This window comes from Vanessa cardui, chromosome 10 (assembly GCF_905220365.1).
Source record: "Vanessa cardui chromosome 10, ilVanCard2.1, whole genome shotgun sequence".
NCBI classification, from domain to species: domain Eukaryota; kingdom Metazoa; phylum Arthropoda; class Insecta; order Lepidoptera; family Nymphalidae; genus Vanessa; species Vanessa cardui.
The window spans coordinates 8,286,138-8,308,692 of NC_061132.1; the positions used below are offsets into that span (position 1 = coordinate 8,286,138).

At 31.8% G+C, this 22,555-nt stretch overlaps 4 protein-coding genes across 5 annotated transcripts in view; 1 reads left to right on the forward strand and 3 right to left on the reverse strand.

The window, feature by feature from the left end:
* Positions 1–22,555, forward strand: part of LOC124532810 (flotillin-2) — a 287,470-nt gene that overhangs the window by 197,917 nt on the left and 66,998 nt on the right. The window lies entirely within an intron of this gene.
* Positions 8,229–10,602, reverse strand: LOC124532808 (glucose dehydrogenase [FAD, quinone]-like). Of its 2 annotated transcripts, none has more exons than XM_047107884.1 (3): positions 10,264–10,602; positions 9,828–9,961; positions 8,229–9,760 (listed from the first exon to the last, which is right to left on the reverse strand). In XM_047107884.1, exons 1-3 carry the CDS (start codon positions 10,427–10,429, stop codon positions 8,240–8,242), a joined length of 1,821 nt encoding a protein of 606 aa, XP_046963840.1. In that variant the 5' UTR covers positions 10,430–10,602; the 3' UTR covers positions 8,229–8,239. The 2 variants fall into 2 exon arrangements, with proteins under 2 accessions (XP_046963840.1, XP_046963838.1); XM_047107882.1 differs by having other exon boundaries at positions 10,258–10,598.
* Positions 10,673–13,799, reverse strand: LOC124532817 (glucose dehydrogenase [FAD, quinone]-like). Its single transcript, XM_047107898.1, has 3 exons — positions 12,171–13,799; positions 11,639–11,869; positions 10,673–11,542 (listed from the first exon to the last, which is right to left on the reverse strand). Exons 1-3 carry the CDS (start codon positions 13,692–13,694, stop codon positions 10,736–10,738), a joined length of 2,562 nt encoding a protein of 853 aa, XP_046963854.1. The 5' UTR covers positions 13,695–13,799; the 3' UTR covers positions 10,673–10,735.
* LOC124532818 (glucose dehydrogenase [FAD, quinone]-like) lies at positions 14,848–22,438 on the reverse strand. The gene is made up of 5 exons (XM_047107899.1): positions 22,121–22,438; positions 18,112–18,185; positions 17,273–17,417; positions 16,698–16,868; positions 14,848–16,577 (listed from the first exon to the last, which is right to left on the reverse strand). The coding sequence occupies exons 2-5, from the start codon at positions 18,178–18,180 to the stop codon at positions 15,067–15,069; spliced, it is 1,896 nt and encodes a 631-aa protein (XP_046963855.1). The 5' UTR covers positions 18,181–18,185; positions 22,121–22,438; the 3' UTR covers positions 14,848–15,066.

The window sequence follows — 22,555 nt, forward strand, 5'->3', positions numbered from 1 at the left end:
CTTCATTATGGGTTATGTTATCCTTGAGATCAAGGAGTTGAAGACACTGCAGCCTCGGTTTAGAACCCGTAATCTTTGATTAAGATACACTCGTGTTATCCATCCCATCATTTCGATTCTTCATAACATAACATCACAGTCATTATCGTAAGTCTCACGATGTTAACGTAACGTGTTGTTATGATTCTCAGTATTTCTAATAGATACACGCTTCTTCACGAGTCACGATATTATTATCCAGAGCACGATATTAATTTAGAAAATACAAATCAACTGGATTACTAAACTCAATGCTTGCTGAAATATTGATTTGTGAGTGATAGTACGACACAACTTAGATGTAACATTTGGCAAAATTCGTAAAACCGATCACATCCGAATTAAAAACGCTATCCCGAATTATCAATATTTATTTCTTATGTGAGTATGATATTTATACAAACGTTATAACTTGTAATATCGCATCACCTAATATATTCGTCAATTTGACACGTCAATTTACATGCACTTGCTTTCTCGGGTTGAACTGATGCGAGAATCTATAGCGACGAATAGCATCGAATGGCGCGATAGGGAGCTATTTTTATTGGTTGTGTGATCTGTGAATGTCGCGTGTGTGTGCGCAAACACAGATGCAGTCTCTGTTGTCTAACTTTTATTTTCAGTTGAAATGATGAATTCCACTCCACCGGATATACTCGTATTTCAGTATAGGACCGTCTTTACGTGCTTATATTATTATAGAACATAAAAATATTCTACGATGGTAACACGTTTTAACCTTTGAAACGATTTAATGTTATTCTTATTTGATCAAGGGCTGGATGAAGATAGTCTTCTCTTTTCTCTAGAAGATGAAATTTGTGTATCCACCTACCTGCATTATAGCAGCGTGGTGGAATTAGAAAACTTCCCCTCACAAGCCTCATCTAAACAGAGGAACTTGTGTAGATTGCTATATTTAGTCCTAAACATTTAAATTATTTGCTTATTATTGAATTCTGTGAACAAATGTCATATTTTTATTTATACATTTAATTAATTCATCTCAACAGTGTCTAACAATCAATTACATTTATATATTTTTGTGGTCTGATATTATAAATACGAAAGTACCTACTCTGTATATTTATTTGTTGCTCTTTCACGGCCAAACTACTGAGCCGAATGTGATGAAATTTTGTAGGAAGTAAGCGTAAACTCTAAGGAAGGACATGAGCTATTTTTAATCCTTATACCAGACGATAAATGTCTAAAACGCGAGTGAATCCACGAACGACAACTAGTACATATAATAAAATTGGAGTGTCTGTTTTTGTTATATTAAAATAACCAAGTAACTTTTGTCTGTCTGTTTGTTACGGCTAATCTCTTGAATGGCTGGACCGATTTTGACGGCACTAGCAGATAGCTTATTTAATGAAAACTAATTTGGTCCAGAACAATAAGATTTTTGTTAAATTCAAACGCATGAAGACGCGTGCACTGCTAGTATTAAATAAAAGAAAAAGTATTTGAAGGTTGTTAATAAAATGCAATGTAAATCGAATTATTTTTTTAATTTATATTTTTGTATTGCTTATTTTTTAATCTTGTTTAATTACAAACACTGTCTCAGTTGTGATTTTTATTGTACTCAGTTCCGCTCTGGTTATGTTCAAAGATATGATAAACGTATATTTAAATGATATTTAAATTTATATAAACACAGAATAAAATGATTCATTACAAAAGTAACATATTTTTTTCCATTGTTTAATCATATGTTACTCAAATTATATATTATTAAAAAAAACTGATTTTATTATATGATTCGGTTTTTTTTTATTGAGTAAGAAATATTACGTAACAATGAATGCTACTGAATGCAGAATGCGATGGTAAATTGTCAGAAGATAATAAGTGACATTTTCTTTAATAATAATAATGTTATCCAGCTTACAGGCACTTGGTATACATAAACTCACGTTTATTTTATTACAGTCATTCTCAATACATGTAGGATTGTGCGGAATTTTTTATCAAGCGATTAGATTGTCTGTTTTTGTTTGGATAAATCCCGCAAAAACAGAAAATAAAACTTCGTTAAAATGAAAGCATGGAAAAAGTTACAAAAAATAAATAATAATAATGACAACCAATTATCTATACTTCTATATGTCTACTACTATCATGAAGGTGAAAAAATTGTTTGTTTGTTTGGTTGAACGTGCTAATCTCAGAAATTTCGATTTGAAGAATTAATTCAATGTTAGATATCCTATTTATCGCAAAAGGCTAGACTCAGAAATTTCGATTTGAAGAATTAATTCAATGTTAGATATCCTATTTATCGCAAAAGGCTAGACTATCTGCTCGTCATGGCTATACGCTCATCACGCTACAAAAAGCAAAAATTATGACGGAGTACATTCCATTTCTTTAATATTCTAAATCTATGTAGGAATTATTTACGTTTCGGTTTGAAGAATGAGTGAGCCAGTGTATTTACAAGCAAGTGACATAATTTTTAGATAACCTTTAATACATTAAAAATATCATTACATATTTTAAAATATGATTGCGAACAAATTTTTTGCGTGGTTGTTTTATTTGTTTACATATTATTAGTCTAATTTAATAATTCTATTATAATTAAAATTATGAATGAGTTTTTGCTGGATGTTCTCGCTGAAATCGTTGAGTATATTTGAAAAAATAAAATAATTAAGAAGGGAATAATTATATTAAGATTAGAATCGATAAGCTTAAAGTAGACTTTAATAGAAGTCAAGATTAAAAATATAGAAAGTAAAGTACAGTAACTCAAAGTACCTAAGTTGATGAAATTTAAGTCAAAGAGGAGGAAAGGATGTTACGACATTGCTTTAAATACTTTTATCTAAAGTGATTTTAGTCGAGTTAAACAACATTGCTTAAACTTGGAAGTGTTTATTTTGTCAGTCAACATTTACAGTTTGCAAGTTTTCTATATATGAGAATATTTGATTTTTTTATGATGTTGTTTTGCCCTATCTCGGCTACGGAACCCACTGTCGAGGGAAACCAGCCAACTATGTATAACAATATTTACAATGTACATGTGAGTGCTAAACACAGGAGATCTCTTTGTTTTTTACTCTCGTAATCTTACACGACATATTATATCTATAGACAATATAGGTCATCAATTAAACTATTCGGGTTACAAATTTACTAACTGTGTACAGTTAGCAGCAAAAATGTATAGCTAATTTGCTTTTCTAGATTTTTTCTACAGCAGATTTCCAATTCTGATTTCGGTGATTCTGAGGCAACATAAAGTTCTTTTAGACTAGTTTGTGTACGTGCAGATATACACATAAGCATTGCCGTTCTTGCTCGTTCTACATTCGCAGTTTTGCAATAAATAATAGTACCGCTCGCCTTGGGGAAACCCTAACCTCTAATAATATCTTAGTCATATATTATATATTTTTTGGACCGAAAATGAATTATAATTGTTATTCTTTACAGTACTATAAAGATTTTCATAGTTATTTACAAATTACATTACGATACATAAAGAAATCCACAACATAAATTTTATATTATCGATCTGTAAGAACACTTACATTAAATTTTGTACTAAACTATATAAGATACATATATATTGTTTATATAATTTTATTATTTATGGAATTCTGTAAAATTACGTTCCAAAAGTGTTTCTATATAATCATCAAACATTCAAGTATTTTATATATTTAATCGTGTACTAATCTGTGAAATCTTTAAATGTATGCCAGTAATAATTCCTCAGTTTTTGTAGTTTTCTCGAAAACTTGTACTTTGATTACGTCATTATTTTTAAATTGTTGCCTTACGTCGATTTTGTTAACTACTCCCTTTCACATGTAACGGAAAAATTAATTAATAATACCTACGTCTATATATTTTGAATAAAATGTAAAACTAATAATATTAGTGACGTGTCGCGTACGAAAAATCAATTAAGACACATTATTTTAGTATTAGTTTAACGTTTATTTAATTAACAAAAAAATTATGTCACCATTTGATGTTTCATGAAACAATTATATTAGGTATTTTAATTAGGTATATGACAACTTTCTGATATAATAAATTTAAAAATAAATATTTTATAGTGATTTAAAATTTTGGCGTAAAGGTATTTGGTCATCTGATGTGACTTAGTTATTTTTTTATATGAATTTGTTCACATATAGTTTACGATAAATTGTCGTCTTTGATGTTTTGTGATACGGAAGACTAATCAAGATAATAAGATGAGATAAACAAGATTTTTCACACTACAAATAAAAAATAAAAGGTATCGTAAGACACCCGTTTAGAACGAATTTAGTTGCGCTGTATATTATGTGTACAATAATTGACGCAATAATACATATATGTAAATTAACAATGCTTAAGTATAATTAAAAACAAAAAGAAGTGATATTAAAACAATAACAAACAATATGTTTAAATGAAATTGTTTTTTAATAGAAAGAGATAGAAAGAAAAAGAAAGAGTGGAAAAGATTGCCTAAAGTAAAACGAAAAAAACGCTATGCGAGGAATGGGTCCCCTAGGTATAACGCTTTTCCTTACAAGATCATTTCACTTTACTATAAGCCGCGTAAAATAACTTAGTCAAGCGGAAACAAACAAGCAATTCTGAATTCCAATACAATGTAGAGCCGAGAGTAGCCTAACAAGACGTTTTTAGAGGAAAATATTGTTGGTCACCCAGTAAGAAAAACCCCCTAGACCTAGAAACAAAATCCGACGAAAGTAGGAAAATGATTGATAGATTGTCACTAAGCGGGTATATTGAGACGCAATCGACCTTTTAAAAATGCTTCACGTAGTTTTTATTTATTCATTAACAATTCGTAGAATATTCTAAGAAATCTATAAACATATAATGCATAGTTTACAAAGATGATTCATATATTCAGGTTTAAAATAAACTTTCTTGTATGACCTTACGCAAATGGCATTGATTTAATTTGTTTTGTAATAAGGCACACGAAATACATTCAATAATTAAAGTTTCGTTCTACTTTATTATGGGAAGTTTCCCGACGGGACCATTGTTTGCGACACAATACGATTTTTTTTAAAGAATTATCTCTGATATTAAGCAAATGTGATCGACTTTTGTTAGGTAACATATATTTTTCATTAACGGTGATAGTGATGGTATTAGATTTATAAAATGTTGGCACTCTGTATCTTGTTGTATACAATGCAGCGCGTTTCGAAGAAAGTTTAGAATATAAAATAATACTATATTATATATATACATATATGTATTATGTAGCTACACTTGAAATATAATCCGATTTAAATTTCGAATACATTCGTGACAAGCGTGAATTTCTCGTTTTTGTAATACTATCAAAGATTGCCTCGAATTGCATCTGTTGCATATGTTGTATGTTTCAACTTTGAAGTAAGACTTAAACAATATATAATTTAAAGTCTGGGGGCAACAAAGGTTTGTAGGCCTGGATTTGTAAATATCATTTTACAAATTCGTCCCTGGTTTTTAGTTATCTTTGATTGTTATTTGACTCAAATGAATAAAATAATTATATGCAATAACAAGCCTTAACACGAACTTTTAATTTTGCTAAAAAATATTACACAATTTTTTTATACAAATCTCCTTAGCTTAGCATTTGAATGATTTGAGTTTTATTACCTGCCTTTCACACTGAGTAATACATAAGTACATAAGTATTTTTCACATGCAATAATTTCGTACCTTACGTATTTATGAAGTTATAAAAAATGCAAATCGTTGTAGGTACTTAATAATACAATTGAAATAAAAATGTGTTGAATCTAAATACGAATGAGTTTCCTAACATTTCGTTTCAAATGCGAAAGCGAAACTATTACTACACGTCTGACGAAATCACGCCAAGGTTCACCCTTGTGACATAACGCGCTACCCATCTCAATGTTGAATAGACAATCCTTTTGGGTATAGGCAGTTATTTAAATTTCGAACTACGACAATGCGAGTATATCAACCTCATTAGTAAATAATTTTTTTTTTTTTTCAATTAAAGACTCAAGTCGATGATAGTTTAATCTTGTCTTAAAGGACATGAGAATGTAAATCTTGACTTTTAAAAATAAGGTTTAGATGAATTTTAATTATGCGATTATTTCAAGAAAATTATTTTTGGTTTGATTATTAAGTTTCGATTAGTTTAGGAGATTGTGTGCTACAGGAACAACTGTCATGAAGGGAAAAATGTGGTTTTGGAAATTTAATAAAATTATAATAATAAAATATATAATCGAAAAAAGCCTTTATTTTTGGAATGCAATTGATTAGAATGCGGTTTTGTAAAGAACAGAAATATTAAAAAATATATAATACATATAAATGGGAAATGGGAAACTTTTCGTGTCAGCCATCGTTTAATTAAATTTGCTATAATTTTTGTTCAGGATCTGATTGCCAAACTTAAGTTTGTTTTATTATTATACTATTGTCTCGCGTGGCTTCGATCACATTTTTTGAGTTTTTGGTTAGGTTTTAAGTAAATCTTTGTCTTTAGGCCAATTTCGTTGATAACTTTCATTGGTTTAGCTATGAAAGAATAACAAACATACAGACAAATAAAGTTACTTTCGCACATAAGTCTTCTTGTCGGAGAGTATCCTGAGTTTAATATTTAATACGGAGTATTTATTGTAGTATTGAATGATTGAAAACATACTGAGATCATTTTTATTTTCACCGTAATATGATTATATTATAATATTATGTCTTATCTAATATATTAACGTTATAAGCTATAGGGAATCATGAATTAAAAGATTTGTATAATATATAGATATTTAGAAATGATAATCTATATCACAGGTAAGGATAATGGGGAGGGATTTTGCTGGACGTCTAGGCCGGCTTGACCAGCAGTAAATTAGCTGAGATGGCCCAGTGGTTAGAACGTGTGCATCTTAACCGATGATGACGGGTTCATTTGCTTAATTTGTGTTTATAATTCGTCTCATAGTCGACCGTGAAGGAAAACATCGTGAGGAAACCTGCATGTGCATTCCACCAATCCGCGTTGGAACAGTCTGGTGGAATATGTTCCAAAACCCTCTCCTTAATGGGAGAGGAGGCCTTAGCCCAGCAGTGGGAAACATATAGGCTGTTACTTTACTTTAAATGGTTTCTACAAGAAGGAAGAAAGATGAAGTATAGTTTTGTAAATGAAAAAAATATAATCGTCATATCAGCTGGAAGACGTCCTCCGCGTACTCAGGCTTCCCACAAAGATTCAGACGCAGGCTGCACTTGCGCTACCCGAATGAAATGGTTTTCCACAACCTTTCAAAAACCGTCGGTCAATCTAGTAGGGTGTAGGCCCACATTACATTTATTTATTGATTTTTTTCCCGATAGATTCAAAGGTTGCCTGGAAGAGATCGCTGTTTAGCGATAAGGCCGCCTGTTGCACCTCATGCAACTTTTATGTAACAAAATTGTAATTTTTTAGTTTTAAGATTGGGTGCAATAAAGAATAAATAAATAAATAAAATAATATAAAGTATAGCATACTTTTTATTGCTTATTAAATTCTACAATGAAAAATTTCTTAATAGGGTTAAACTATGAACAATACAAGTGTCAGTGACTTCTGATTTCTGACCTCTAACTCCACATATGACATATTTGACTTGACATCGGCCTTTAAACTTAAAATGTATTTTAAAATTTTCTAAATTACATAATTCTTTATGTGTCCTTTAACATTCGGTATGTATGTAGCGTACATAAACACCTCTAACTTAGTTTAATACAATGCCTGAACATTTCTTTATGTTTAAATAAACATGACACGTAGAAATTAAAAGTATTGGGAAGTTACTTAACAGTATTTAACATAAACTGCATAAGTATGTTTCATTTGTTTTATAACAATATATTGTTTTAAATTCAATATACTGTGAAATTAAATGATATGCCTGCGAAGACAGATGTACATTGTATGTTATTAAGGATAGGAATATACGAAAACAGTGTTAAATTAAATTTGGTAGTGTATTTATATTGATACAGTAAGAAGGTATTGAATATATTGTAAACGTTTAAGCCTCAGAGACTCGACGTATATGCACCAGTTACGGGACTACAGGAGATTAGGATCACAGGAGTTTTTGTCGCTAATACTTTTAACGATATATTGTATTATCAACAGGAATGTCGACATAATTGAGATTTTCAGTTATAATTCATCTCTGCTATCATGATACTTTTTTATAATGTCAACGGCTTTTCCAGCTATCATTAAAGTCGCAGCCATAGTGTTACCTCCTGGTATGGTTGGCATGATACTTGCATCGACAACTCTAAGATTTGAAAATCCGTGAACTAGTAAATCGTGATCAACAACAGCATCGGCGTCGCTTCGCGGACCCATTTTAGCGGTACCAACAGGATGGTAAATAGTGGTCGCCATGTGACTTATATAACACCGCCAATAGTTGTCCGTGTTAAATGAATGTTCATTACATTTGGTGATACTAACGTTCAGTAACTCAATTCCCATTTCTCGAAAAATTGAGGTTTTTTCAAGTTCGTGGACAAAATCAATAGCTCTTAAGAATGTACGTACATCGTCAGGATGTTGAAAATAATTAGCCTTTATCATAGGCGTTGTGAAGGGTCGTTTTGGCATAAGTATCTCACCTGTAGATTTAGGATGCAGAAGTGTGGGATAAATACCCAAAAAGTCGTGCTCTTTATTCAAATCTTCTATTGCTTCGATGATTTCACTTTTATATCCGAGACCTTCGAGGTAAGGTTTTATTACGAAATTATCATTTTTAGTGAAATAGAAATAGTGGAATTGAATATCAGGATAATCCAAATTACTCTCTGTATCTATAAATCCCATATAATCAGTTAAACCGATGTTAGAGAATGGTCCAGTTTTAGTTAGCATATACTGAAGCAGAAGTATATTTATAACATCAGTTGACACGGTCATATTCATATTCGTTTTCAAAAATAGAGGAAGGAGGATGTGATCTTGTAAATTTTGGCCTACTTTTAAATTTTGATGACAATCAATACCAATTTCATCGAGATGCGACTTTGGTCCGATTCCCGATATCATAAGTATTTGCGGGGTGGCGATCGACCCAGCCGATAAGATTACTTCTTTATTTGCAGTAATGTTCATCGCTATACCGCTTTTGTGCTTTACTACTACACCACTGGCTTGTTTACTAATAGGGTCTATAATCACCTTTTCAACAACTGTATTTTTCATAACAAATATTTTGTCAGTGTCTTTGAAGTATTGTTTTGCAGTATTCATACGTTTTCCGTTTTGTGTCAATAGTCTTGCCTTTTTAGTTCCAACGGCAGCCTCATGACTTTTGTAGTGGTGTGATGTGAAGTTTAATTCATTCCACGCATTGTCGAGAATTTTGTACCATTCATTATCATAGCCTTTAAAATCAGGATCTGTGATTTCGAAAAGCGCCTCTTGTTCATTGAAATAAGCTACGAGATTTTCATAGTCCCAACCAGGGTTACCAAGATTGTACCATTCTGTATAATCCTTAGGATGTCCTCGAAGATAAATCATAGCATTTATTGAACTTGATCCACCAAGCCCTTTGCCTTTGCTCCATATGCAACTGTTGTCTTTAAAACCTAAGCAACTGTTGTCATTTGGGTGCGTTTTGTAAGACCAGTCGTTGCTTGAATTTTGATTTAAGAATAAAAATGCCGGTATCTACAAATAATAAAATTATATTAGTATGGTGTACGTAGACTAAAAGCAGTTTAAATCATTTTATTACCTCAGTATCAATGCCAGGGTCGTCACCAGCTTCTATCAGTAAAATTTTCCACGATGGAAAAGCACTTGATAAACGACTTGCAAGCAAAGAACCTGCTGTTCCTGCACCGACTACTATGAAATCAAATGATATGTCTGAAAAGACAGCAAAATACATTAAATGTTAAGTATAGGAATAAACGTTAGCAGTGTTAAATGAATTTATATTAATAAAGTAAAGAGTAATTCAAAATATTATAAATATTCAAATCTCACTAGTGATTTTAAATCTGTAACATTATTCTGAACGGATCACAGGAGCTAGTGTCGCTAATATTTTTAAAACAATTTTGTCACATAGTTGGACCTGAAGAAGAACTTTATTATGTCTATAATTTGAATTGTTGTTCTCCAATTCGGTATATTTTGCATAATTAATGAAATATTCTTACCCGAACCTTCTTCAAGAATTTCTCGAGAGTTATCGGGTGGCCACTGGAAGTCATCTAATATCGTGCAATGTACAGCAACTACTGTTGACACAGCTTTCAAGAATATTTCTCCAGTTATTCCACTGAACGACAATGGACACGTCGATGATATTTGTGCTTCTAAATGTTCCATTTTGTTCTACTTATCAAGTCACATAAAATTATGTAAATAAAACATAATTTAATATGTTCTCTTACTTCAGGACGTCAGTCTAACGATCTACTTAATAACTAATGCGCGTAAACTTCTTGTATATATTCCTATTATTCTTATTTGTAAAATGATATCAAGTTGATTGTTAATAAAGAGTATGTAGTAAAATAAAATTGAACTCGCATAAATAAATTAAATATGGCTTTATTTCATATAATTTTTTACAAGTAATAACAAATAATGAGAATTTATAAATTTTTTTGGACATTTTATTTATTAAAGAGTTCATAATTGTATTTCATATTTTAATCCATTATAATATAACCAAATATTACTTTTTTTAGGTCTGCTTGTTACTGATTTCGTGTTCGATATAAATTTATTCTCTTTTCTTATATCGAAATCATCTTTCATATTATCATACATCATCTTTTGTTTATAATTCTTATATAAATCAGAAAGCATGGGAGTATAATTATTAAAATAGTCCATTTTTTGGGACTTTTGACTCAATATCGTCTCTTTCATTGCGTCACAATATTCAGCTCTATTGTACGGATACGGCCTAAATTGTTTAGCCGAAACTTTATTGTTTACGGTATTTGACGTAAATCGGGGTCGATCACCTATCGCTTGCTTATATTCTTTTAATTCTTTACTGTAATATGAATTAGGTAAGAAGTTAGAAATGTTATTTATTTCTAAACCGCCTCTAGATACTTTTGTTGTTTGAATAGCAATGTCAGTAATATTTTGTCTACCTGATTGGTTGATAATTGCTTTTTCGTATTGTTTCAGGATGTCTTGTGATAAATACGGGAAAAGACTAGATATTTCATTAAACATATTTGGTGTTGATTTACTATTTTCCGCATTTCTTGATTTGATTTTTACTGTATCGTCTTTATCCCCATACAGTAAACTAGGCACTGAATCGTATTCAATTCCAATATATCTTGAGTCAGCCCATTTTTTTTTAATTATGTCTGACGCTTTTTCTGCTATCATGATTATTGGGGCATTAGTATTGCCACTTACAATTGTTGGCATTATACTACCATCGATGACTCGAAGATTGGTGATTCCGTGAACCTGAAATAATTTTTTATCTTGTTAATAGTTTGCTATCTTGAGGAATAATAAAAACAAATCAATTATTTAATTTTGTTTTTAATAATTTATACTTACTTTTAATTTTGCGTCCACCACAGCTTCGGTGTTCTTCGCAGGGCCCATAGCACAGGTACCTACTGGATGATAAATTGTCAAGGAATGATGACGCGCTTGACACTCCAAATGCTCGTCAGACATTAAAGAGTGTTTCTTGCAACCCGGATTGCGATTCGGATTTGGTCGAGCATTAAGTTCTTTTAATGCAGGCTGTTCTACCAACATTTGAGCAATTCTAGCGCCTTCAATCTTAAAAAAAAATACAATTATAGTATTAAATAATTACATTTAATGTTATTCACACACGCTGTATATATCTAGATTTATTATTTTTAGAACCCGCTAGAGCGGAGAGCTATAGTCGGATATCAAGTGTGTCGAGTACATTCAAGAACATAATAGTATTAAGTAATTTAGCAAGGTAATCTAAAACATACATTAAGTAATTCAATAAAAAAATTCTTACTAATTAAATTTGCATATATATAATTATTTAAGGCAAATAACATATTATAATTACGATATTGTTAAAATGTGTATTACGACTTACCATTCTAGCCATATCTTCTGGATCCGAATAGTAGTTTGGGTAAATTAGCGGTGCTGTATGAGGGTCGGAATTACGTAGCTTAATATATCCACGACTCTTAGGTCTAAGCAATAAAGGCACTATAGAAAACGAAGGCTGATACAAAATATCTTCATATAAATCAGCATATGTTGCATCGGAAAGTCCATTCGCACGCTTACCAAACAAGCCACCGTCCATATTATCTGCAGTTGGTGCGATAAAAAGCTGGATATCTGGATAATCTTCTTCCGGGTTTTGATATTTTGTGTTAACAAAAGCCATCGCTTCAGCTTCCATCATGCTGTATAACGGGCCATTTCGATTAATTGCGAAATCAATTAAACTACCAATAGAAGCCACAGTATGGTAATTAAAGCAGTAGTCGGATCCGTTCGTATACGGATTGTCAAACAGAAAGGAATGTCCGCCCATAGCAACGTGGTCTTGAAGATTCTTACCAACACCGGGTAAATGAGCTATGGGATCTATACCAAGACTTCTCAATTCCACACTATCTCCAATCCCCGATAACATTAGAATTTGCGGCGATTGAATTGTTCCAGCTGATAATATCACTTCTTTATTTACTCTTATAACGATGGATACTCCATTTTTGGTAAATTTGACACCGTATGTATTTCTATGGTCATCTATTAATATTTTTTCTACCAAAGAGTGAAGGCTGATGTGAAGATTGTCCCGTTTTGCTGCCGGTCTGAGATATCCTTTAGCGGTACTGCATCGAAGGCCATCACGTAAAGTTGCATGCGATTTTGTAAATCCAGTTTGAAATTCACCATTAACATCTACTATGCTGTAACCAAGCTGTTCGCCGGCTTCTAATATTTTTTTTGTAATCGGTTGCTCGTATCTGAAATTTTCAACCGATATAGGACCCCCGGTTGAATGATATGGATCGTTTTGGTATTCAGGGATTCTCATATCTTCCGCTTTGAGAAAGTATTTAAAAACGTCCTTGTATGCCCAACCTTCATTGCCTAACATTGCCCAGTTATCGTAATCTTTTCTATTTCCTCGTATGTAAAGCATTGCGTTTAGTGTACTCGATCCACCAAGAACTTTACCACGTGGCCACTTACACCTGTTATCCACCATACCTAAACAATAATCACTACTCGGTTCTGTCACAAACTGCCAATCTATGGACGATGTCTGTAAAGCTGGGAATAGTACCGGTACTTCTGAAAGAACGTTTTCATCTGGTCCAGCTTCTAATAGAAGTATATTCCAATCTGGATTCTCGGAAAGCCGACTTGCTACAACTGATCCGGCGCTACCACCTCCGATTATAATAAAATCGTAGGAGTTGTAAAGTTCGTCGATTGGTACATCTTTTATTCGGTGTTCAGCGTCTTCTATGTCGGGCCTGTAGAGATGAATAACCATTCGTAACATTAAAATGGATCCCAATCCCGGTAGGAGCCCAAAGAGAATCCTCGTACCAGACACTAAAGGTCTCAATGAGAAATTATCACTAGCCATGACCAACAATGTGTGATCACATTACAATATTTACTGTTTGAATAAATTTTAATGTCAATTGTTAATTATTTTGCTGATATAAACGATGTTAAGTTGTTACTTATAACTGTGCACATCGTTTTTGTTTTTGTACAGAGTAGTTAACATGTTTTGAATAAAAATAAAATCATTCTAATTCAGTTATATGTGATGCAAAAAAGAACGGTACAAAAATATTCTGACGTGTAAAACAAAAAAATGCGCTCTTATTTATAAGATAATCTCGTCCAGGCATGCGTTGGGAAGATGATACCATATATTAAATTGATGTGGTTTGGAAGTGTATATATACAATACAATATTTTTACATGCTAAGTTATGTTATAGGCACTGCATATAATAGAACATTTGCATTTAACACTTAATGTGCCAGACAAACTCAGCTAATACAGGAAAGAACGTTTTTAGGTGTACATGAGAATAAATATTTGTATTATAAAATTAATATACTCTAATTCATACACACAAAAATATATGTATGTGTACTTACTTAAAATCACGTCACAAATTATGAAGAACAAAGTTAATTAAAATAATAAAGAATAAAGTTAGTTAGCCTAATGTTTGCTTATCGTAAAAATTTATATGAAAATATGGTCCAAAACTGTACAGATTTACGAGTCATTATAATTTTTTAAATATAATTTATATATTGTCTATTCCAATATAGTCTACGTCGATTGTAGTACGACCTAACACAGTCAGCAAAATTAATATATATCATAACAGCATGCAGCAATGCGCTTGCTTGACCGACTTAACTTTTAATATGAAACCTTAACCCACTCAACCATTATTGGAATTTAGGAGAGAGATTTTAACAAGTAGACTTTGACCTAATTAATTTTAAAGTTAGGACTATATGAAAAATATAAAAGAGATAAACAAACAAATAATTTAATAAATCACGTTTCTGGTAAAGGCAATTCTTATGTATGTGTTATTAATACGTTCAAAAATAACGTGGCAAATTTTTAAAAATTGTTATAATGGAAATTACGTATTTATATTATATTCAATATACGTTAAATGAGTGAAAAAGATGGGTGAGTCACTCAAACAGAATCAAGGAAAGCAAGGGGATTAATGGTGCATACCAATAAAACACAAATGATCGTTCTTAAATTAAATTTAATTATGACTTTTAAAATAAGTTATGATACATTTATTTGGGAACATTCTTTGTCTAATTCAATACTGGAGTGGATTGTCATTGAATTTCTTTAAAATAGTTTAAGTAGGAGTATTCAAATTATAAACTAAAATAAATAAATAAGTTAAGTTTATGTACAGTGTACTTAGAATTATATTTATTTGTGTTTGTACGATCAAATCAGGCGTAGTATCTGGACATCCGACGTTTTAACCAATACTCTTTTATCATATCGCTGCCCTTTTCTCCAATCATAATAATGGGAGCATTTGTATTACCGCTAACTAAATTAGGCATAATACTTCCATCTATAACTCTGAGACCTCTTACACCATACACCTTTAGTTCATGATCAACTACAGCCTGAGGATCCCAGTAAGGTCCCATCTTCGCTGTTCCAACAGGATGGTATATTGTACACGTATATTGTCTTATCATACACTCCCAAAACGCATCAGTAAATTTTTGAATATGATGACACCCCGGAAAAACGTGTTTGTTAAATACAGAGGCATGTTTTTGGAAAGCTCTTGTCCGAGACACTGCAAATGCAATTTTGACCCCTTCGACTAATGTTTTTACGTCCATCTCGTCAGTCAAGTAATTCGGATAAATATAAGGGTAATCGTAAGGATTTGCACTTCTTAATTGAATAAAGCCTTTACTCTTGGGACGCAATAACATCGGGATAATGCTCCATACGTCTAGGTTGTTTATCGGCTCGAATACTGCTCTATAAAATTTATCGGTTAATCCGTGAATTTTTCGAAGCTGCTCGCCTCCGTCGGAGTTAGTTGCTCCAGATATAAAATGAAACTCTATATCGGGGAAATCGTCTGAAGCATTAACATACTTCGTATTTACGAAAGCCAATCCCTCTACTCCGCCCATGATAGTTAATGGTCCCTCGCCCATCACTGCATATTCCATTAAAGTGCTCATCGTGTGAAGTCTGTTTTCAACAATTGAAATTTGTTTATTAACCATAAAAGCCAAACCTCCTAAGCCTATATGGTCTTGAAGATTTTTGCCTACTTGAAGGTTCTGAATCAATGGTATCCTATGTTTTGCTAATTCTTCCGTTGGGCCAATGCCTGATAGTAAAAGTAATTGAGCGGAATTTATGGTGCCGGCTGAAAGAATAACTTCTTTACGAGCTCTTATTCTATATATCATCTTGTTTTTTACAAATTCCACCCCAAAAGCAATCCTCGTTCTGGGGTCTATCATAACTTTGGTAACAAAAGAATTGATCGAGATGTGGAGATTCTTCCGATCCTTTGCCGGTCGCAAAAAAGCTTTTGAGGTTGAACACCGGTGGCCTCCCCTTAAAGTTCCCTGAGCTACCATAAATCCCGTTTGGTTCTCGCCATTTATGTCTCTGTTAAGGTAACCCATTTCTATTCCAGCATCTATGAAACTCGATACGAGTGGTGTGTGATAAGGAGCTTCTGAAATAGTTAAATATCCTCCAGTGCTGTGGTATGGCGTTTTTGCTAAATAAGGATTCCGATTATCTTCGGATTTCTTGAAATAATATAAAACATCCTTATATCCCCATCCTTTGTTTCCAAGTGATTCCCAAATATCGTAGTCTTTTTTGTTTCCTCTCAAGTATAACATGTAGTTTAATACTGAACTTCCTCCGAGAACTTTTCCACGGGGCCAATTACACCGGCCACCTTCCATTGCTAAAATGTATAAATATTGGACTAAGCAAACAAATTGAAAAATAGTTAAAAAACAATTTTTTAAATTTATTTATTATTTTGTCATCGTATGGTATTACTTAGAATGGTTAAGTAACTTACCTAAACAACTGGTTCCTTGAGGTTCAGTCTTATATTTCCAGTCAAGCTTACTAAGTTGCAGATAGCCTGCCAGTAAAGGCACATCAGATATTTCAGTTTCATCTCCACCTGCTTCTAGGAGGAGGACATTCCAATTACCAATTTCGGATAGACGATTTGCCACTACAGCTCCTGAAATAAAAAAGTTAGCAAATTTATTTTTAAGCAAAATGTCAAGCTTATATTTAAACGTTACATTATATTTACTAACCAACAATGCAATAAACATTGTTATCTAGGTCTTACAAGTTGAAATAGAGCCACATAACAATTTTTATGTATACGGGGTTGAAAATTTCGTTTTATTTCTTGTAATTACAAGTAACGTGGGGTGATCAAATAATGAAGGAAACGAAGAAACTGTTTTAATATAACTGTAAATATAACTTTAGTTATTTTATTTTATAACTACCGGGTAAAATACGTAATAAAGTATAAGAAAAATTTCAGATGAATTTGTGGTGAAACTTTTAAAAAGCAAGGTCAAGAGAAATCTTATGTCTGCCAAGGGTGTCCAATTTTTAGTACCTACTAACCAGCTGATCCAGCACCTACGACGATGAAGTCGTACTCGGGTAAAAGTCTCGAATCTGGTACATCCGTCGGTCTTCCTTCAGGGTCTGTCTGATCGAATTGGTAGTAGGCTATCGCCGCGACCAGCATAGGGATGAACCATGCAACCTGAAGTGTAAATAAACATATATGAGTAATAATTTGAAGCTGATGGATGGTAAGGGACTTCCCCTCTTACACGTGGAATAAGAGACATCATTCCGTTATACATTACTCTACTATTATTTGACCATATATTGCCCAATCCAGAGTGAATTAATTTTAAAGGTTTAAGTATTCGTTTATGGATTCACTTTCAAAATTAGGTATTTTTAAGTAATTTATTTTTTACTTTTTATAAATGATCACGAATTAATTATTGAAGATTGAAATACGAATGGCATTAATGTATCGGGATTTTACGCTGAAGAAATCGTAGTATGTCGCGATACAATTCGACAGGATATATCGTGATTCAAATGTAACAGAAAAAAGTGGAGAAAAGTTTTGCTATCTAATTTTATTATTTTATCCACAAATTAAACAGAATTTACTCCAACAGACACATTTATGTACAACTATTTTTTTTTTGACTGGATGACCTCTGCCAAAAACAGAACCAAATGGAATTCTTTGGAGGAGGTTTTACCCCGAGGGGGTCCACAATTAAAATAGTTTAATTTACTTCAATATGCTAAATTTTGTTGGTTACAGTTTATGTTTGGGGAATAAATAAACCTCTTTTGTTATTATTATTATTATTTTGATATAATCACATACGCATATTACATATACAAGAAAGTGTGTCGGGTACAATAGTTACCTGCGTACCTGCAGCTGCGATGGTCGTGCCAGATATCACGTCGGCGGCCGCGTTCACTATCGCACTCATTGTTTCTGGAAACAAGGACGGACGGAATACTGTTAACTGATTTTCTTTGTAAGGATACGACGTTCTAGCTTGTACGATATTAATAATAATATTTTTTTTTAAACGAAGTTATAGTCTGCAGGATATTCATAATATATTACACTGATTCTGCGCCTGAAAAAGCTACTACTGATTTGTTATAAACTATAAAAAGAATTTATCGGTGTCATGATCTAACTACATTTAAGTTTAGTTAGGTAAATCTATATATTTAGCCTTATTACGTAAAAATATAATTTCAAACTAATACGTACCACTAAATACTAATTATCAACATAATACCATCTCGACGATTTAAACCAAATGTCTGATAAACATAACAGCCTGTTAATTTTCCACTGTTGGACATAGGACTCTTCTCCCCTGTCAGGTCGAAGGTTGTTATGTCTTATTTGCTTTGACTTATTATCATCAATAAAACTGTGATCGTAATAAATGAGTGTAGATATAACAGACATGAATAATCATTATATAATTTAATAAACGTCGAGTGTTTTCATTTTAGATTATTAAAAAATATGATTTTATTTTATTGAATATTTTAGTATTTTTTAAAGTTTACTCCTTTCGGTGCGGTAAGTATATTTTAGAAGTTAGGTATTGTTAACTATGACCAGACAGTAGAAAACAATCCTATCAGAAAATCTAATTTTAGTGATTATAGATAGCACGCGAGTCGTATCAGATAATTGCTTGGGTAGAAATTTAAAGAGGCATCGTAGCATCTGATAGACATTACTGTAGTGTTATTAGTATTTAATAACTGTTTAAGTAGCTGCCCTTCGCAGCTTGTAAAATAAGCGTCTACATAAGACTAAGATCGAGGTATTGAGCATAAACATGGATGAAAATAGACCTCTATTATGGAGACGATCAAAAACGATGGATGGATTGTGTGTAAGACGATATGGTTGGAAATAATATTCCTTGTGGGATGATGTCGGATGAAGAAGTATGGAAGAAAAAAACATATCGCACCGACCCTGAATAAGATTGTGATAAGAGCAGCAGGATGATGAAAAGACCTTTATTTCGTACATAAAACTATATTCGCTTCCGCAATAGCGGAGTTCCATTCGTCATTTTTTCAGACACCTTCATTACTCGGTGTATTTAAACAAAATTAATGAACCATAATCGCTCATAAATTTCTCATATTCATTGAGGAAAACCGAATGGAAACCCTTTCGGTCTTTTTGAGTTTACGTTCAGAGAGGCAGATGCAGTAGGAAACTATATTTTATTATATATATTAAACCTTTTGAATATATGTTATATATCCATAAATACAAATTTATGTTTCTTTATATTCATGCAATTTACATTCGGAAGTAATGTACGAAGAATGTTAGTTTCACGCTTGACCACGCAGGATGGTGACGCACTATTACCGTTACAAACGTCGCATTAAGGTGACTTTTAGTGACATACTTTTTTGACCACCTGACTGTCTTGCACTTTACTATACATTCAATAAAGCAGAATATATAATCAATAAATCTTTGTATAGCAATACTGTATACTAGTTATTTTCGATGTGTGGCTTATTTGAGTAATTGTAATAGATAGGCTGTTTGAAATAACAAAAATATGTTTATTATTGTATATTGTAAATTGATGACATAAAAAAAAAATATCACGCTCAGTTTCTTTCGCCGGTTCTTCTCAGGTCTGAGGTATTATATTCCGAACCGGTGGTAGATTTTCGACGATCAATAAGTAAGTGTAAATACTTCCATTTTGAAAAAAGGTTTTTGACTAGACTTTGACTTCACTAGATATTAAAATATACACCTTAACACATTAAGTAGAAAAAAGTGGTAGTGTTTAATTTGTCGATTAATGAGTGTGTGTAATGCATCCATATTGAATAAAGGAATTTGAGTTCTAGTTTGAGCATACGAAGTCAGATGTTTGACCAGTAAAACTTTTCAATCAGTAAAACGATTCATCCGTTATAATTAGTTTTATTTAAATGTTAATGCTTGCTGTATCTCCATTCTCCACGTCTAGAACTACAGACAAACCTCTCGTCACAAAACGACTACGCAAGTCGTGTTGAATATTACAATCGAAGTGGCCGATTACACTTTTTATAGCAATGAATTCGGATATTGTAGAAAGTGTACACACACGAATATATACTTGTGTACGTATTACGTTCACGTGTGTGCGTTTACATATAGAATAATAATTGTTCCGGTGAAAATAACAAATGTTATGTAACGTAACCTAATAAATTATAGATTAATATTTGAATATTTAATTATTTCATAGCGCTTTGCTTGATTACTAATAAGTAAAACTAGGACAATTATGTAACGTGAAAAAATCTTTAAGTAAATACGTCAGTTTATATTGGAAATTACCGATGATTCATAATTTCTATCCGTCTTCAAAGAAGTGGAAAGACTTAATTCGCGTGTTTGTATGGGGATATTTGGGAAAACATTTTTGTTTATTAAACGATTTTAATGATTTATTTTTGTATTAGTGTCAGTATAGCTTCCATAGTTTTATTGGAAATTTAAGTTAAGGTATTTATGTTGTTTCTTTGGTTTTCGTTTGACCAGTAGAACTGGTCTATTGTTGTGTTTGGGTTCAAAGGATGAGTCAGTTACGGTAGCTACTGGTACAAGGGATATAACATCTTGGCTCCAATAGTTGCCCATTGATGTAAGGCTGATATCAGCGCTATGTCTATGAGCGGTGGTGATCACTTATCTTCGCAAAGCCTATTTACTCATTCGACTCTAAAATTCGTATATAATAAAATTCTGTTTACAAAACTATTTCCAATAATCAATTTCGGTCATTCGTTCGAATACCAAAATTGATCTTATCATGATTTAAAATGTTTTTTATTTTTATATTTTAAATGTAAAAATCAATAACTACAATCAATTACTATAATAAAAAAAAAACTAAAACTGTAGAATTATTTTGCGAATGGAAGAAAATGTGAATAATTAAAGTGGGGCTTTATTTGACTTAATTAGAAATATTAAATAATTTAATAATAATAATGACTTAATAAGAGTAAACCTTTCCTAGCCCCTTTAATCGGTCCAATAAAGAAATATTATTACATTTAAGAATAGCGAACGACTTGGCTATTTAATATAATGGTTACATTTAAACTATTCAATCAACTGATACGTAATTAAGTATGCATAATAATAAAACTCTTAACTAAAAAAAATCCATAATCCATAATAATATATATGTACATGGTGTTATTATAATTACCTTCGTAGTTGTCAAAATTGTTTATTATAACCTTAACTAAAGCATGTTTTAGTTACAATACATGTATTTAGTTTACAATAGACATAAAAAATCTAAAACTTAGATTTTTTATGTCTATTGTAAACTTTTTATATCTATAACAGTTTACATTTTGTTCTATAAATGTCAAACTAAACTGTCCGTTATATTATTCGTGAATCACCAATGACAATGACTAATGTGCTTACTATTAACTAATTAAATCCATTAATTTTTTGTACGATATACTGTGGTAATTATATAATTTGTCAAGTTCAATTAATAGATTTAAATAAGTCTACATCGTAGAAATAATCACTTTATATTTAATTATTGTTTATGACTGGAAAAAAAGATATTTATTTAAAAACAAAATACAATTTCATTATGAGATTGTTGTATACGATTAGAAGTGTCTACGGCTCATTGACTAAGTTTAGATGAAGTTTATAGTTACTGCTGAAATCTATAAGGTCGTATCGTCGTGGAGTTACATAGCGTTTATAGCTTTTTTGAATTCGTAGTTTTCCTACAATACAAACTCTGTCGATAATAAAAACATCTTTGTTTGTAAAGATTAAATTACATTGTTATTTGGTACATTTTTACGTCTAGAAACATAAACAAAACTCACCGTCAATATGCTTTCACTCGGGAAAAATAAAACAAAGATCACATAGCAAAAACGTTCGTGCACTCGGACTAACCGAAATTTTTCGTGTCATTCCATGTAAAAGGGACAATTACGATTTCACATTCGAAATTCAAATCACTTTCTGTTCGCCCTTTGTGTGTTTGAATGTTTTTTTTTTTAAATCTATTCGTTACTTTTTTATAATGTTGACTGCCAGTTTCTAATAAAGAGACTATCAAGTCGTATCGCGTGTAAAATGTTCGTAACGGGTACTTTCTTTGAGCGTTGAAACGCAACTCCTGCGCATGTAGCCCGTTATACAGACGACGTTATGGTGGGAGTCTAGAATGTTTACAACGAAAGGGACATTGATTGAACAACATTTAAATTTATATTTAATTTTTAAACATTGCTTTTCGTTTTTCTTAAATAAAT

Bases quoted from the DNA above. Each gene is read 5' to 3' on its own strand.
- LOC124532808 (XM_047107882.1), bottom strand. From the start codon at position 10,429: ATGGAACATTTAGAAGCACAAATATCATCGACGTGTCCATTGTCGTTC. The intron at 9,962-10,257 runs GTAAGAATATTT...CTGTCTTTTCAG, and splicing joins AATTCTTGAAGAAGGTTCGG to ACATATCATTTGATTTCATA. The intron at 9,761-9,827 runs GTAATAAAATGA...TATTATTTGTAG, and splicing joins ACCCTGGCATTGATACTGAG to ATACCGGCATTTTTATTCTT.
- LOC124532817 (XM_047107898.1), bottom strand. From the start codon at position 13,694: ATGGCTAGTGATAATTTCTCATTGAGACCTTTAGTGTCTGGTACGAGG. The intron at 11,870-12,170 runs GTAAGTCGTAAT...TTTTTTTTTAAG, and splicing joins CAGAAGATATGGCTAGAATG to ATTGAAGGCGCTAGAATTGC. The intron at 11,543-11,638 runs GTAAGTATAAAT...AAATTATTTCAG, and splicing joins TGGTGGACGCAAAATTAAAA to GTTCACGGAATCACCAATCT.
- LOC124532818 (XM_047107899.1), bottom strand. From the start codon at position 18,180: ATGAGTGCGATAGTGAACGCGGCCGCCGACGTGATATCTGGCACGACC. The intron at 16,869-17,272 runs GTTAGTAGGTAC...TTTTTATTTCAG, and splicing joins CGTAGGTGCTGGATCAGCTG to GAGCTGTAGTGGCAAATCGT. The intron at 16,578-16,697 runs GTAAGTTACTTA...TATACATTTTAG, and splicing joins TCAAGGAACCAGTTGTTTAG to CAATGGAAGGTGGCCGGTGT.